General features: G+C 40.8%; 2 protein-coding genes across 12 annotated transcripts in view; one reads left to right on the forward strand and one right to left on the reverse strand.

Annotated features, from left to right (window-relative positions):
- Hddc2 (HD domain containing 2) overlaps positions 1–15,971 on the forward strand; it is a 128,446-nt gene that overhangs the window by 52,545 nt on the left and 59,930 nt on the right. For 4 of the 8 annotated variants that reach the window (XR_004121595.1, XR_004121593.1, XM_031380726.1 and 1 more), the window contains exon 6: positions 515–607. Coding sequence is in view for 3 of the 8 variants with exons in the window: in XM_031380726.1 (XP_031236586.1) it covers positions 515–582 (68 nt within the window). In the remaining 5 variants the exon portion in view is untranslated. Of the gene's footprint in view, positions 1–514; positions 608–4,338; positions 4,638–15,971 lie in introns of those variants that run through there. The other 4 variants (XR_004121591.1, XR_004121592.1, XR_004121594.1 and 1 more) reach the window with 2 other exon arrangements.
- Positions 1–15,971, reverse strand: part of Tpd52l1 (TPD52 like 1) — a 107,622-nt gene that overhangs the window by 11,064 nt on the left and 80,587 nt on the right. For 3 of the 4 annotated variants that reach the window (XM_031380722.1, XM_031380720.1, XM_031380721.1), the window contains exon 4: positions 3,721–3,822. In XM_031380722.1, coding sequence (XP_031236582.1) covers positions 3,721–3,822 — 102 coding nt within the window. Of the gene's footprint in view, positions 1–812; positions 828–3,720; positions 3,823–15,971 lie in introns of all 4 variants that reach the window. The other variant, XM_031380719.1, reaches the window with a different exon arrangement.

A 15,971-nucleotide genomic window follows, 5' to 3' on the forward strand; every position in this document is an offset into this window, starting at 1 on the left:
ATGATTCAAGATAGCAGCAAAATTACAGTTATGAAGTAGCAACAAAAATAACTTTATGGTTTAGGGTTACCACAACATGAGGAAGGTTGAAAACCACTGTCCTAGAAGCTAAGTTTTGGATCACATATACCAGAAACTATCACCTAAGGCCATTGGGATGGGCAGCCTTCTACTGAAATGTCAAAAGTCATTTAGGCAGTATTTGAAGTCCTCAGTGATAGGTTTTCTTCACTGATGAAGTAAGCCAATTCAAGATGAATTTAAAAGTATATAAAAGCAGGTTTACTGGGGGCAGCCTGTCACTCACACTGAAAGCCACTAACTTATTAACATAAGTATTGTCCAGTAAAAATATGGAAATTGAAGTTCAGACATCAGTGTGTCAAAGTTAAAGAAACTCAAAGAACAGTGAGTGATGGGGGAAATGGCTTTCTGTTTCTCAACTCCATGTTCTGCAAGTTTTATTCAAAACAAAACAAACAACCTCAATTTCTTTATGTCTTTGTATTCTAAGGACCAAGTCAATGTTGGAAGAAATGGTGCTTACAGAAGAGATCTCAAGCTAAGAGACTGTCCAACTAACGAAACCAGTAGGGAAGATTCACAAGTAAGATGAATGTGTGGTTAAATGAACACCAACGTACTTAGGAGTTCATAACTGGCCTATTCCTTGTTAACATGCATGCTCTAAAAAAATGGGCTTGTTTTTCAGGTCGTGGCACAGCATGAAGGGAGCTGAAAGCCATGGGTAGAAGGGATGGGCAGGGGAGGAGGAGTCACACAGTCTCACAGACTCAACATAGTGTGCTTACCCAAAAGAGTGAGACCTGCAGCCAGGCAGCATGGGAGAAAAGAATGAGGCAAAGTTAGCACAGACTGTGAAGGAATGTCCCCCCTGTGGCTTTCGTTCCTTTGTAAGAGCCCAAAGCAAAGGTTTAAACAACTCCTTTCACTGTTCTTTTGAGTACAGAGTTTGCTTTCTCTGTGCATGCTGAGGGGAAAGGGTTCCAGGACCCTGAGTAGATATAGAAATCCCAGGATGTTTAAGTTCTTGAATAGAGTTCCTTCAGTATTTGCACATAGGTTCTATACTTATTACTTGCATTACCTAAAACAGGAAAAAAGTCACATAGCATTTGCCATGCCTCATTACTTAAAGAATCTTAGTACAAAAATTTGTACATGTTCAATAAAGATAGAGCTTGTTGAACCTGTGGTTGGTTGGTGGGACCCACAAATGTAGAAACAATAGCTTATAATGTTGCTGACTTTTTAATGTGTCTTAAAGATTTTTAACACTCTGTTAAAATTTTCTTCAAGTTGCCTTTTGCCACAGCAATATATTGGTGGTAAGCCTCCATCATGTGCTTCTTCTGAACATTTAGTCCCCACTGGATCAGGGTTTGGACAGATTCACTGAGAACTTCTGAGAACTTCTGAGAACCAATGTTGTTATAAGAGCCATCCAAACAGTTGACATTTCCTCAGACTTCATGTCATGGATATCACATGACTTTATCATACACGTGGGGCAAGTACTACTAATGCTATTCACAAATGGAAAAAAAGATGAACCATGGTCATGAACACACAGAGGAATTTTATAGTATAATAGATACAAATATAGGGTAACAGCTACTTCAAAACAACAGAAAGTTTAAAGTACATTTTAACATTGCCTACTATTCTTTCATAAATTGACACATTAGTTTGAACAAAACGTAAAGACATTTTTTTCTCATTTGAGGGTATTAACCTGGAAAATTTTTTAAATGGCATCTACACATTACTTGTTTTAGTAAAACTTGTATAAGAGATATTTGTTCAGGTAAATAGCTTGATACCACTGATACAACTTCAAACTTAATAAAATTAGAAGTAACTAATAATACAAAATCACATGCTGCCTCTGAAGGCTTTCAATGTCTTTTGATAATGTGGTATTCTTAAAAGTGAAGATAAAAGAATGGAGACTGTCCATATACATATCTGTAATTAACTATTCATATGAATACTTAGTTAAAATGGTTCATGAATATGAGGCATAATCCAACAACTTTTGATATAAAAAAACTAAATTCAAAGACATGAATATTTGTTTCTAGGTATAAAAGCTTCAAAGAAATAATAGTTTAAGAAATTTATGACATAAATTTTTAAAAGGAGAAACTTAAAACTTTCCAACTTAAAAAATAATTTGCCATGGGCATTGGTGGCGCATGCCTTTAATCCCAGCACTTAGGAGGTAGAGGCAGATGGATCTCTGACTTTGAGGCCAGTCTGGTCTACAAAGTATGTTCCAGAACATCCAGGGCTATACAGAGCAACCTTTTTTCTGGGATAAAAAATTGGTCTAAGAGAAAAATAAAATTGATTTTTAAAGAAGGATCTCCTAAAGCCACATCGGTCAAATTCAAAATAAATCGACAGGCATTTAAGCAATACAAATATGACAGTAATAATATTGTGAAACCTTTCCCATACATATAATATAAAAATAAAAATATCCTATACAACACTCTTTTCCCTGTTTCTACAATAAGGATGTTAGGCGTAGTTCAAAATCTATCTTCATGTCCTCCTTACTGCTTTGTTAACTGACAAATGTCCCATGGAGGGTAGTTACTTAAAGCTTTTACTGCTGTCATGAAGAATCAGTTATTGAAATGAAGGCATAAAAATGATTAATGTATCTTGATATACTGGTAAAGGAAAGAAAGAAAACTACCAGAAGTATAAGACAAATAATATCATTTTATAATATAAAATAGACCAGATGGTTAAGTACAAAAATGTAACCTACAGTAGTTTATCAGAGCAGATCCCATGGAATATTTTCTTGTATCATTTAAATTAAGAGCTATGATACTTAATATGTATTGTCAATTTGATTAGATTTAGAATTACTATGGAATGTGTCTGGATTACTGTATCTGATTACATCTAGAAGGCTGTTTCTTTTTTTAAAGATTTATTTTTTATTTATTTTATGTGTATGAGTACACTGTAGCTGTACAGATGGCTGTGAGCTATCATGTGTGTAGCTGCTGGGAATTGAACTCAGGACCTCTGCTGGCCCTGCTCTCTCTGGCCCCGCTCTCTGCTCTGCTCCAGTGTAATTCCCTGTAGCTGTCTTCAGACGCACCAGAAGAGGGCGTCAGCTCTCATTACGGGTGGTTGTGAGCCGCCATGTGGTTGCTGGGATCCGAACTCAGGACCTTCGGAAGAGCAGTCAGTGCTCTTACCCGCTGAGCCATCTCGCCAGCCCTAGAAGGCTGTTTCTATTCGCTAGCCCATGGGCGCCAGGACTGAAAGGAGAGCTTCAGTACTCACAGCTCTCGGCTTCCTGACTAGGGATACCTTGCCACCAGCTGCCTCAAACCCATGCTGCTGTCATGACTTCCTGATGTGGATGGACTACACCTTCAAACTATGAAAGAAAATGATGGTCTTTTCTGTTCACAGCAAAGGGAAAAGTTAATAAAACCAGTCTCTGGTTCTTCGCGTGCTGGGTTGTTATTAAATCCCTCCTCATTCCGTCTACCTTCTGCTTTTATTGGTAGAAAGACGGGTCCAGGCTTCTAAATAAACCTTTAAACAAAATATCCCTACATGAAAATGTATTTCTGTCATCAATGTTATTTTACCCACTGAAGAAAGAATACCCTTCCTATACACACTACTTTTTGGCAGCGCTGCCATGTTTTTCTGCCGACTTACCTCATATCTCCAAACTTCTTGCTGATGGCAGTTCCCACATTATTGAAAGCTACTGTTGCCTTCTGCCCTGCATGGCTCAGGGTTTCGTGCGTTTTCTTGTACCTAGAATTAAAAGAGAATCATGGTAAGAGTCAGAACACAGTCCAAGAATGGAGTCATGTAGGAATTCTGAGTACCTATGAGAAAACTCCAAGAAGACAAGAGACTTGTGTGGTGGTTTGAAAGAAAATGGTCCCTAAGGGCCCATAGGGAGTGTTACTATGTGGGTCCCCCAGCTCTTGAGAATCTTTGGCTGATACAATCCATAGCAGGCAGAGGGAGCAGAGATGGAGTGGAGGGGTGTTCAGGAGCCCTGTGAGTAGTTAAGGTACATAAACCACACTTTGACCAACTATCAGGAGGCAGATCAACTTTACTTTGAGTGATTCAAAGATTTTAAAGTTTTGGAGGACTGAGGGTAAGAACATCGAGGATGGGCAAAGGTCATTGGTTGGGGGCTTAGGGTCCCTGGAATGCCTCATTAGCATTTCAGGAGTCTCAGGTGCTGGATGAACAGGTTTTATCAGGAGAAAGGAAATTGATCTTGTAATCTAATTGAGGCTATGTGACATTCCTCAGGTAGAGGCATATGTGTGGACTTAGAATTCCCCAGGCAAGGTCAGAGAAGAAGCCGTGCTAAGGAACGGAGTCTCCTAATCGCGCTGAACCCAGAGGCAATCGGCCATCGTGGACTTCAACCTCAATTAGCAGAGGTTCAGGGCATCACTACTAGGAGGTATGGCCTTGTTGGAGGAAATAAGTACCTGGAGATGAGCTTTGAAGTCTGAGAAAGCTCAAGCTAGGCCTACTGTGTCTCATTCTTTGCCTACTGCCTGTGGAGCAATATGTGGAACTCTCAGCTCCCTCTCCAGCACCAAGTCTGTCTACATGCCACCATGCTTCCCACCATGATGACACACTAAAGCTCTGAACTGTCAACCAGCCCCAGTTAAATATTTTCTTTATAAGAGTTGCCATGGTCATGGTGTCTCTTCGCAGCAATAAAACCCCAAGGCAGTGTTGTGACCTCAATTTCTTCAAAACACAGAATTGTCTTCAAATGTACTTTCATATTCCTCCCAGGTGTAGTGGATAGGAGTGAGTTTACTTCAGCTGTTGCTATTCATGTGTCTCTGTGGAAAAACATGTCTTTGCCATGTGCAGCTCGTCCTTGTGACTACTACACTTTACTCAAGTGACCTCTTCTTAACCCTCAGAGTATAAATTGTCTGATGCGCTGAGTAGAGTTGGCGACTGCATGAGACTTTAGTCTACCTCACTTTTGGGTCTTCCACTTTCCCAGGCGAAAGCCACCAACTAGAGCTATAAGCAATGAAACAGAATTAAAAGACAAGGTTGGAATTGAAAGCTGGGCTGGAGAGGTGGCTCAGTGGGTAAGAGCACTGACTGCTCTTCCAGGGGTCCTGAGTTCAATTCCCAGCAACCACATGGTGGCTCACAACCATCTGTAATGCAGTCTAATGCCCTCTTCTGGTGTGTCTGAAGACAGAAACTGTGTACTCACATACATAAATAAATAAATCTTAAGGAAAAAAAGGACAAGGAGAATTATGGGAATGTGGGAAGTGAAAGGAGACCCTCCATCCTAGAGCTTGGCTGAAGTCTCTTGCCAGCTTGGAGCCAAAAGTTCTGTCACAATTAACAAAATTCACTGTGAGGGTTGCTATGTGGAAACAATACTCCTTTTAGATAACTTATATTTCAAAGAAAAGCATTTAAATAGCAATAAGCCACACGTAAGACCTTGGGGTTTAACCTTACTTCTTTCCTGGGTGTGAACTTGTAAATTTCAAAAGTATTTCACAAATAAGTCATTGACTTGGAGTTTAGTTCTCTGAAGAACAGATTGTGTATGGTGGGCCCTGGCTGGTGACAGGTCACACAGCAAAGGAGTAGTCAGAAGATGGAAGAAAGGGACCTCCAGAAAAATCTAACTTTATTTTATTTTCTGAAAAGGTCTAAAGATAGCATATTCAAAGTATAATTTTACTTTCTACATTTTATACACATGACTTTTTTTAAATTGTGGTAAAGCTATGACCAATTGAAACCAAATATAAACCTGGCAGTTTATACTTGATATAAAATATTAAAATATGAGTTGCTGCTAAGAAGGCAGTTAGCATAGTACTGAATGTAAAAGATTAGTAATAAGAACATCAATCATTATCACATGGTTTTAGAGCTCTCCAATCACCAAATGGCATGAGCTAAGGTTCTTTACAAACTAACCACTCAAAAAGATCCAAAAGTAGTATATTGAATACTAAGTGAACTGGGCTCAACATTGTTTAAATGCAACACCTTTGTCCTTAAAAATAAAGAGTTTGGGGCTGTAGATAGGTCACTGGGTAAAAGCATACACTGTTCTTGGAGGAGGACCACATCAGGTAGCTCACAACCACCTAGAAGTCCTGTAGTTCTATACACACATGCAAACACTTGAGAATCTTTTAAAAAGAAAATTATGAAAATAAAGACATTGTATGTAAAAACAAATAAAAAAATTTGGAATTCCTACCCAATTAGATTTCTAGGATGCTGATAAGTTTTCATAAAGTAGTAATTGGGTCGTAAAACCAGCTCTACAAAAAGAAGATTAAAAAACAGAATGGGGCATTGTGGAGGAAAGAAAAACACAATATGTCCATGAGACATATCCATGCCCTATAGACTAGGATTTAAAGCTACCTGTATTCTAGAACTCTCTGTACTAATACTGATAGCACGATTCTGAAAAAAAAAAAATCAAGAAGCAATTTTTTTCTGTGCAAAATCTCTCATGCACAATGGTGAGGAAATTAAACAATCCATTAGAGGAGAGTCCAGCTTCACTTTTGACTTTTGTTCCTCCGCCTCCAACCCAGCAAGGAACCCTCGTGTCTTATTTCAATTTTCATAGTAGAACTAGAACCTGCCACTTCTCTCACCACCTCTACTCTCCACCTGGCACCAGCACATACCTGGGCTCTTGCAGCAACGATGTCCTAACTTGTCTTCCCATTTCTACCTTTCTCTCCCTATAGTGTTTCTTCCACACACCAGCCAGAAAGAGCCATCCATTAAAACATCAAGCAAGTCTCAATTTTCTTCACACTGTTCACCAGCTTTTCATTTCATACATAGAGAAATCCAAAGTCCATACCCACCAGCCTCCCTGGTCTCTCAGCCTAACCCCCCAGCCTCCCTGGTCTCTCAGCCTAACCCTCCAGCCTCCCTGGTTTCTCAGCCTAACCCTCCAGCCTCCCTGGTCTCTCCGCCTAACCCCCAGCCTTCCTGGTCTCTCCGCCTAACCCCCCAGCCTCCCTGGTCTCTCGGCCTAGCCCCCCAGCCTCCCTGGTCTCTCGGCCTAACCCCCCAGCCTCCCTGGTCTCTCAGCCTAGCCCCCCTTACTCTGCCTCTTTCTTGCCCACTCAGCTTCAGCTACCGTAGCTCCCTCACTGTTCCCAATGATTCCAGGCTCTATCAAACCTGATCTAAATTTTTCCACTTTGTGATACCACTAAATTTGGCAAGGAAGAGGCCAGGTTAGTGGCAATGTTCTACTTAGAAGGAATAAAAAGCCCGTACTCCAAGGAAGACTAGAAGCCACCTTTCTCTATCCAATAGAGCCATAGCTTGTTGGAGCCTTGACCATGCGAATGGCAGCATAGAGGGATTACGCCCTAGCCAGGAAGGCAGGGATAGGAAAGAAAAGGCTGACGTGGAAGGCTGAGAAGAATAGCTATGGGAAACCTCTCAGCACTGACTCAAGTGGCCTGAAAGATACTTCAAAGGGCACAGAAGAAAACAAAGGTGACAAGGGTGACCATCACAAGGGGCTGAGTTAGCCTAGAAAATTTCTTCTGATGTGTCAGTTTTGCATGCTTTAACAGCTTCTTGCAATTAAGCCTGCATATTTACTTCTTCTATGGGCAGGTCTATGTAGTTTAACCTTGTGTGTTTGAGAGGGCTTTGAATTTTGAGATAGATTTCTTTTGAACATGTGTGACACTCTGAATTTGATGGCGTAATTTAAAATTTGCTAGAAATAAGGTCATATTATAAGCAGTAGGAATTACATTGCTTTAAAGTCACTTCCCACAATGAGAGTTAGGTACACATGAAGATCTGTGGATTTCTGTGTTAGTGACATTTATGTATCAACAATGGAAAATGTATATCATTTATTTCCACTTTTAATTTCAAAGTCACAGTGCAGCCTATGCTTGGCTCAATGCAGTATTAAAAATTCCAGGACTTGTTTTTTTTTTTTTCTGAGAAATAACTGGTAACTCCATTTTGTTCTTTTTATTATTTGTTTTTCTTTCCTCATGCACATGTATGGTGCTGAGAATTGAATTTTGGGCCTCAATCCCTAAATGTTAAATCTGAACTCCATTAGAACTGAGCCCTTCAGATTACACATGATAAATGGAGGGATAGAAGAGTGTGCTGGCTCCATGGTGACAGAACTGGTGCCTCCCTTCCCCCATGATGTCCTGTCACCTTGGAGATGACACCAAGATGAGTTGGGTCAGCTTTTTATAGCTCCAGTTTCATGTAGAGAGAATAAGACTATGGTTTAAGAATTTTAAGATGTGCAGGAGATTCTGTCTCAAAATGAAAGGTGAACAGTGCCTGAGGAACAGTGTCTGAGTTCTTCTGGCCTCCACATGCAACTGTAAACATGTGCACAAGCAACTATGCACACAAATGTGCTGCACGCACTTGTCTACCCCAGGAGGTCTACAGTATCAGGGTTAAAACCTGATCATGGACAAGGGGCATTATGACTCCAAAGGGAGTCAGTCTCCTGAGGTAGCCTACTCGCTGACATCTCCTAACTCAGAGGTGTTCCAGATTGATCTCTTCTATAATCTGTGGAGAGATCTGTGTGCTTTCTTTATTCAGGCATAAAGGTGCCCTAAGAAATATTTCGTTATAGCTAACGCTGAGATTGGACATTATTTCCTGGCCTTCACAGTGCTTTAATAATCCTAATAGATTTCCTAGCTGTAATTAGCTTGGAATTTCTACTAAGAAGCTGTCTTACCAGACAGGGTGTTTCAAAAGTCAGAGATAGCAGTTAGGCACTTATTATCAGAGCAGTCTCACACGGAAAGAAAAACTGTTTAACTGCGAGTGAGAAGTTGAAGTTGTAGGGCTTCCCCCACTAATTGTTTGTGTTACAGCCAAGGAGTGCTGAAATATGACCTTCAGCTGCTTGCCTCAGACAGACCCTGAGAGTTTACCTTGGGGCTGCCAGAACGACCTAGCCCAAGAAGGACACCACTGCTCCTCCGCCTTGCACTTGGCAGCTTGTTCTCACTGACCTTGATGTAGCTATCTCCTGCCTACGTGACTTTTGTAGTTTGCCCTGTTTTCTGTATATCATATAAGCCTGATTTCTATTTTGTACAAATTGCATTCAGTTACAGCACTCCCTTGTGTCTGTTTCTGTTTGTCATTTCTTCGCCAACACCTTGTCTACCTGACTAGAACCCTGTTCCCCCGCAGGTTGAGGGAGGCCCGGACTGGCTGGCCCATGGCACAAATGCACACACACACAATTCTAAGGTGTGTGTATGTGTATGTGTGTGTGTGTGTTTCATTTTCTACCTCTTCATTAGGCAAACTGTTTCTTAAGCATAGTTAGTAGTTGTATTAGTCAGGGTTCAGTCTCAGAACTTATGGTAGTCTATGTAGTAAAGGAATTTATTGATGACTTACAGTCTGTATTCCAACTCACAACAAAGGTTAGCAGCAGCTGTGAATGGAAGTCCAAGGATCTAGCAGTGGCTCAGTCCCACAAGGCAAGCAGAGCGAGCCTTGCTTCTTCCAATGTCCTTAAATAGGTCTCCAGCAAAAGGTGTGGCCCAGATTAAAGGTATATGCCACCACACCTTTAATCCCAGATGACTTTGAACTCATAGATCTTCCTATCTTAACTTTCTGGGATTCATAGCCACTATGCCTCAAGATCTCCATGCCAAGATTCGGGTCGGAAACTTGTATCTCTCAGCCTCCAGATTAGGGCCACAGGTGAGCCTTCTAATTCTGGATTGTAGTTCATTTCAGATATAGTCAAATTGACCACCAGAAATAGCCACTAAAGTAGTCATTTGCATGGTGCCTAGAATCAATAACCAAAAAAGATCTCAGGGGTAGGCAGTGAGTAGGAGTTATATGTGGGAAGTAATTACCAACACCATAGCAACCAAGGGCCTATGAAAAATAGGTCATTGAACTCAGAGTACTTAGAAGCTCTAAGGAGCACCACTTACAGCACAGCTTATGTGAAGATAACTACGTGAAGGTAGGTACCTCAGAGGTTGTACATTGTCCATACCCATAATTTTATGTGGAGTCCTGGTTAAACTTGATCTTAAACTGAGTGAGCTTGGATGAAATGTTAAGCACTTAACAACCAGGTGAGCTGTTTGGTCAGGACACAGGGCATCTTCTGTTCTGTTTGGAGATCTTCTTCTCCAAGACAAATACAAAGAATTCTATTGTCTTTTTACATAGATTCACTTGGTAATTCACATAGATCACATGATTTATGATTTTAAAAGGCAGTGCTAATAATCAAAAGGACAAAGCTATGTGATTTGGACTTCAGCATTTTCTACATATATAACTAGAAGAAAGGACTATAACATCATCTGTTTCCTTACAAGATATTTCACAGCATGAGCATACGACCCCTAAGAAGAGATTTAAAAGACTGCATTCCCTTAATGACTTTTGTACATCTCACCAAGAACATACAAAATTATTTAGGATAATTTTCTTCCAAGGCATCCTAAGTATGTTATTAAAACATAAATTTATCACTCTGTCTGTAAAAAATAAGAATCTACTTCTGGATTCGTGTAATAAATAGCACCCCGAAGAAAACTTTTAAAATTAGGTTTTTAATCTTCATTGATACTTCTGAATGCAGCAGTGCTACAAAGCACTCATCACAAAGAGATAATTATCATTCAGACCATGGTGACCCAAAAAATCAGTAACAAAGTAACTGCCAGTAACAAAGAGTAAATAAATCATAAACTGAACCTCACTTTTCAAGCACTGTGAGTCTCTGAAATGCTGCAGCTTAAGCCAAATTCTTTCTGTGTAACTTAGTTCCTGTGCTTTTAAAAAACAACATGGGGGAGTTAAAATTCCTTTTTAAGACCGCCTACCTTCTATGGAACTACCATTAGGCCTTTGATACAACACACAAAGGTCGATTAGTGGGAGAGTTTCATGGGTTCACAAAGCAGAACATTGAATAAATAAACAGGCATACTGGCTCTAAGCCACCTACATGTACCCTGCCTCCTTAAAGCCCAAAAGACAGTAAAAGAAGTCTAGGTATGAACAAAATAGGCAAGAATGAGAACAACTACCCCCGCACCCCCCCAACTGACACACACACAGATAACCCCTTGTCCTGCTTGTATATTCCTGAACTATTTCTATAAAGAAGATGATCTGAATCCATATGTAATTATTCTTACTCACTTGGGTCCTATGGCAATTTGAATTCTATTGCTGAAGAAAACATTAGCGTACATAGATTTTTTTTCATTATTAATCAAACTAAATAGGTCGTGATTGCCTAATCATCATGCAAAGTATTGCCTCTGGGAATCACACATGATCTCTGAGAGCTGAAGTTCTTTTCAGTGCTTTGAAGTCTAATTTTTCCCAGCTAACTTGCCACAGCTCAGCATTCTCTCATCTCCACGTTTTGATCCTACAGAATGTATGCTAGAATGGGCAGCATGAATACTAAAGGAGTGGTACTTAATTAATTCAGGGAGAAATATTTTTGTTATCACTCTTCCCAACATACTTATTATTAATACGCTCCCTCCTCCAATATCCCTCAGCAGCCAAGGAAATTGGGTTAGTAGAAGACTTTCTCCTAAAATTATACAATTGATAAACTTAACACTCCTCACTGGTAAGGAGAGGCTCTCATGAGATTGGCTCTTCTCTGCTAAGAAAAGTTCATCTTCATTCTTTTTTTTCTTTTTTTTTATTTGTTTATTATTTATTTATTACAAGTACACTGTAGCTGTCTTCAGATGCACCAGAAGAGGGCATCAGATCTCATTATGGGTGGTTGTGAGCCACCGTGTGGTTTCTGGGATTTGAACTCATGACCTTTGGAAGAGCAATTGGTGCTCTTACCTGCTGAGCCATCTCACCAGCCCTCATCTTCATTCTTATAAGTTAGTGAGACCACAAACATTGTACTTATTAAATAATCTCCAAGGCCAGTCCAAAATGATACCCATGAGCAAATGATTAAACACACATACACGCACACACACTCATGCATGCACATACACATCTCCGGCTTAAACTTTTGTTAAGTTATCTTCTCTGTCTGAACTTTGCTTATGGGGTAGTTCAGACATGGTCAAAATGGGCCATTCATTGAGTGTCAGATCTACCTCTGTGTCTCAGTTTTCCTAATGAGAACACGGAGTCACCACAGGCCAACAAAGCATCAGACATCATCTCCCTACAATATTTAACTCACTAAATCCTCACTCCGTATCACCCTGGTACTGACATGGTCTCTTCCCCCGTGTACACCGAGTCCAGGCTAACATATCTGCAGCCTATGAAAGGAATGCTCTCCTGACACTGAGGCAAGTAGAATGGGTATTCTATAATCCAAGCATACAAGTGGGTGTCATTCAGTCACTGCTTCCCTCAGCATTTACCTCCAAACCACTGGGACTTCTTGTCAGACTGACCTCCAGATCCTTCCCCTGCTCTCTAAGCCTCTCTCTCACAACAGCCTCAGAAATGATTTTCCAGCTCCCACCCATTGTTGTAAATTATGCAGCAGGTTGTGTCATCACCTGCCACTGCTAGGCTAGGCACATAAAAGGTCTGGGTCACCTCGGTCTTGCTCATGTGTTCCTGCCCTCCCCCACTTTCCTCCTTTCTTTGTCTTGTTTGCCCTCTGTCTTTCTCTACCTCTAGCTACTACAAGACACCCTTTAATTCTGCCCACAACCGCAATAAAACTCTTGCTCTAGGTCTGTTGCATGGTGTGATAGGATAAAGCTACTTTATCTTAACTCCCATACCCCTCCATGATCTACTACATAATCTAATGGAAATGATCCACACATGTATGTTCAACCCAGGTCACTTCCTGCTACAAATCTTCCAATAGCTTCTAAAGCCCTTGGCATTAAATTCTTACTCTCTTCTCAACACACCACAGACATACTGTCTAGACTTTTTAAGAGACATTTTTTGACTCATCAAAACTGAAAAGCTAGTTCCTGCCTCAGAGTCTTTCTATCAACATTTTCTGGTCCTGAAAGTTCTTTGCTGGATCATTTAACACTGGACATTTCCAGTCTTTCAAGTCTCAGCTGGAATCAGGGTCTAGAACAAGATTTTCCTGTCTGGGACTCCATCCCACTAGCTTCCACCCTCTCCTCCAAGTCACTCACTGGCAAATCACCCAATGCTTGCTTGCTCATAGCCCATCCTGGTAATTCTTCCCTCGAAGCTCCTTGCTTGCTTATTTCATTACTTGTTCCTTGCCTAATTTTTAACTTTTCAATACTGAATGGAAAGTAGGCACCATGTCAATCCTATTATCCTGAGGTCTAGATTAGTCTGTAAGTAATATATGCCTAATAGTAGACATTCTTTAGCACTTGTTAGATGAATGACTGGTTAGGACCCTTTAACAGCTCTCTATTCCCTGCAGAGAGAGGTAACTCTATTAACTGAGCAAGCACACTAACTAGATGCTTTCCCTAGGGATGAAGTGTTCTGCTGAATCATCACCAGTATGTGTCACTCTCAAGAGCCATCACCTGTCTCTCTCAGACTGATTATATTCTGAGGACTCCTTAGAAATCCTGCTTTATCCCTTGAGGGACATTATCCCCCAGGCAAAGCTTTTTTCCTGATTCACATTCCCATGGTGCTCTGTATTTATCACTCATGAAAAAACAAACAAAATTCTTATCTTCTTGATTATATTGTAAACTCCATAACCACAGGCACTCAATCTGTGCTATTCATCTTTTACACCAAGTAGACTGCTTGGTGTAAAACCTAAGAAAACAGAGACTACCCATTCTTTCCCATATGACTTGGCTAGAACACTTCCTTCCTGGAACCTCCCTGCTGTAATTCCACATTCAGGATTGCCTCTCCCTCTTCCTGCCCCCAACCCAGTTTGGCACTATGAACACACCCTACATAACTATTTCCTCCTCCTCTTCCTCCCCATCTTCAGCCACAAAAATACTCTGCTCACATTTGGTTATCTAATCCCTGAAAAGATTATCAAGGGCAGATGACACAATCCTTCCTGTACTCCAGAGGGAAGTTCAGATCAGTATGACTTGAAGCCAAGAGACCTAAATTAAATACAGAGGCAACCAGACCCAGAGAACTGGAGGGTGTTCAGCCATACACTATCAGGGCAACTCAGTGATATTGGTCACCAAAGGCAAAATCAGAAGCTCAGATTACTGATAGATAAGCTTATGTATTCTAGTACCTAATACTCCATTGTCTTTTTCTGGAGGTTGTTCATATTTTGTTTGTTGAAGTTAGGTCTTGTTCTTCCTCCCAGGCCCATGCTCCCAGAAATAAGATACAGACCCAAAACAAATTTACAAATACCTTGGCCATATACCCAGGCTCTTCTCCAATTAACTCATAACTTAAAATAACCCATTTATTCTAATCTACATTCTACCATGTGGTTGGTTACCTGTGCTTAGGTGCCATGCACCTGTCTTGTCGCATCTTCTCAGCGAATTTCTTGCCTGACTCAATCCCAGCATCCTTTTGTAAGCATTGAGCAAACAGGGACACCTCATAAAAATACCGGGAAGCCAGGAATGTCCATTAAACTTAAAGTCAGGGAGCTTCAAAGGAGTTTACTGAATAAACATCCATCCCCAGGAGATGCCCTAATTGCAGGGAGTAATGCTCGGTTCCAGGAAACTTGTCCCCCACCGCGGATCTCTCACATACCCACCCCCTCCGAGAAGCCAAAGGTATCTCCTTCCTTGGGGCACAAAGGGCAATGGAAACAAAGAACAATGAGCTCCACCAAGGAAGATACCCAACTCATGGCTGTAAACCTATGTTCTGGAAGGGTATAAAGAGTGTGTGCTTTTGTTCCTCGGGGTCCACCTTTGCCCCAATTGCAGGGACGACCCCAGTATACTGGATCATTAAACCTCTTGCTTACTGCATCAATCTCTGTGTCTTTGTAAGTGGGACAACATTCTGGACATAAGACTCAGCTCTCCGAATCTTACACTTTCTGCCTACAGGATGTTCAACCTCATATTTTCTCCCTAAGCTATAGGCAATCAAATTTATTATTGGCAGGTACCATATCTATACAGAGACAACATATTTTCTCTTTATAGTCTCTTTTTTACATCTGTCATCATCTGATGAGGGAAGGTTGGTTAGCTAGCCTCTGGAGATGAACTTCAAAGACCCCTGGCTCCATTCTGTCCTCCATTATCCTAGTTAGATGAATTTGGGTGCATATACATAAAAACCTGGAAGGCAGATGGGCCATACTGCAGGTGAAGAGAAACAACTGTCCCCATGGAAACCAAAGCACCTACTCTGGGGAGCCTCAAAGGGCATCTTCACACAGCACCAAAGGTCTTGGGCATTAATGCTTAAGAGCCAATGAAAATTAGCAGGTGAAATTGTTGTCTCACAAAAATTGAAATAATTGCTGTCAATCATTGGTACTTCTTGCTACCAGGCAATGAGCTCAGGATCAAAGAACTACAGAGAGAACTGATTCCCACAGGTATCAGGCGTAGGTGAAGACAGGATCTTTATATTCCACTGAATGGAGCAGGAAAGAGATGTATAACTCAAAGAGTCTCAGTGGCTGAACTTGGGGGTTAAAGTTAAGGATTTGTGGGGCTGGAGAGATGGCTCAGTGGTTAAGAGCACTGACTGCTCTTCCAAAGGTCCTGAGTTCAAGTCCTGGCAACCATATGGTGGCTCACAACCATCTGTAATGAGATCTGACTCCCTCTTCTGGAGTGTCTGAAAACAGCTACAGTGTACTTACATATAATAAATGAATGAATGAATGAGTGAATAAATAAATAAATAAATAAATAAGGATTTGGACAGGAAGTCCCTCTGATTGCCTATCATTTACTAATACTCAATACACA

Source organism: Mastomys coucha, unplaced genomic scaffold (genome assembly GCF_008632895.1).
Source record: "Mastomys coucha isolate ucsf_1 unplaced genomic scaffold, UCSF_Mcou_1 pScaffold2, whole genome shotgun sequence".
Classification (NCBI taxonomy): domain Eukaryota; kingdom Metazoa; phylum Chordata; class Mammalia; order Rodentia; family Muridae; genus Mastomys; species Mastomys coucha.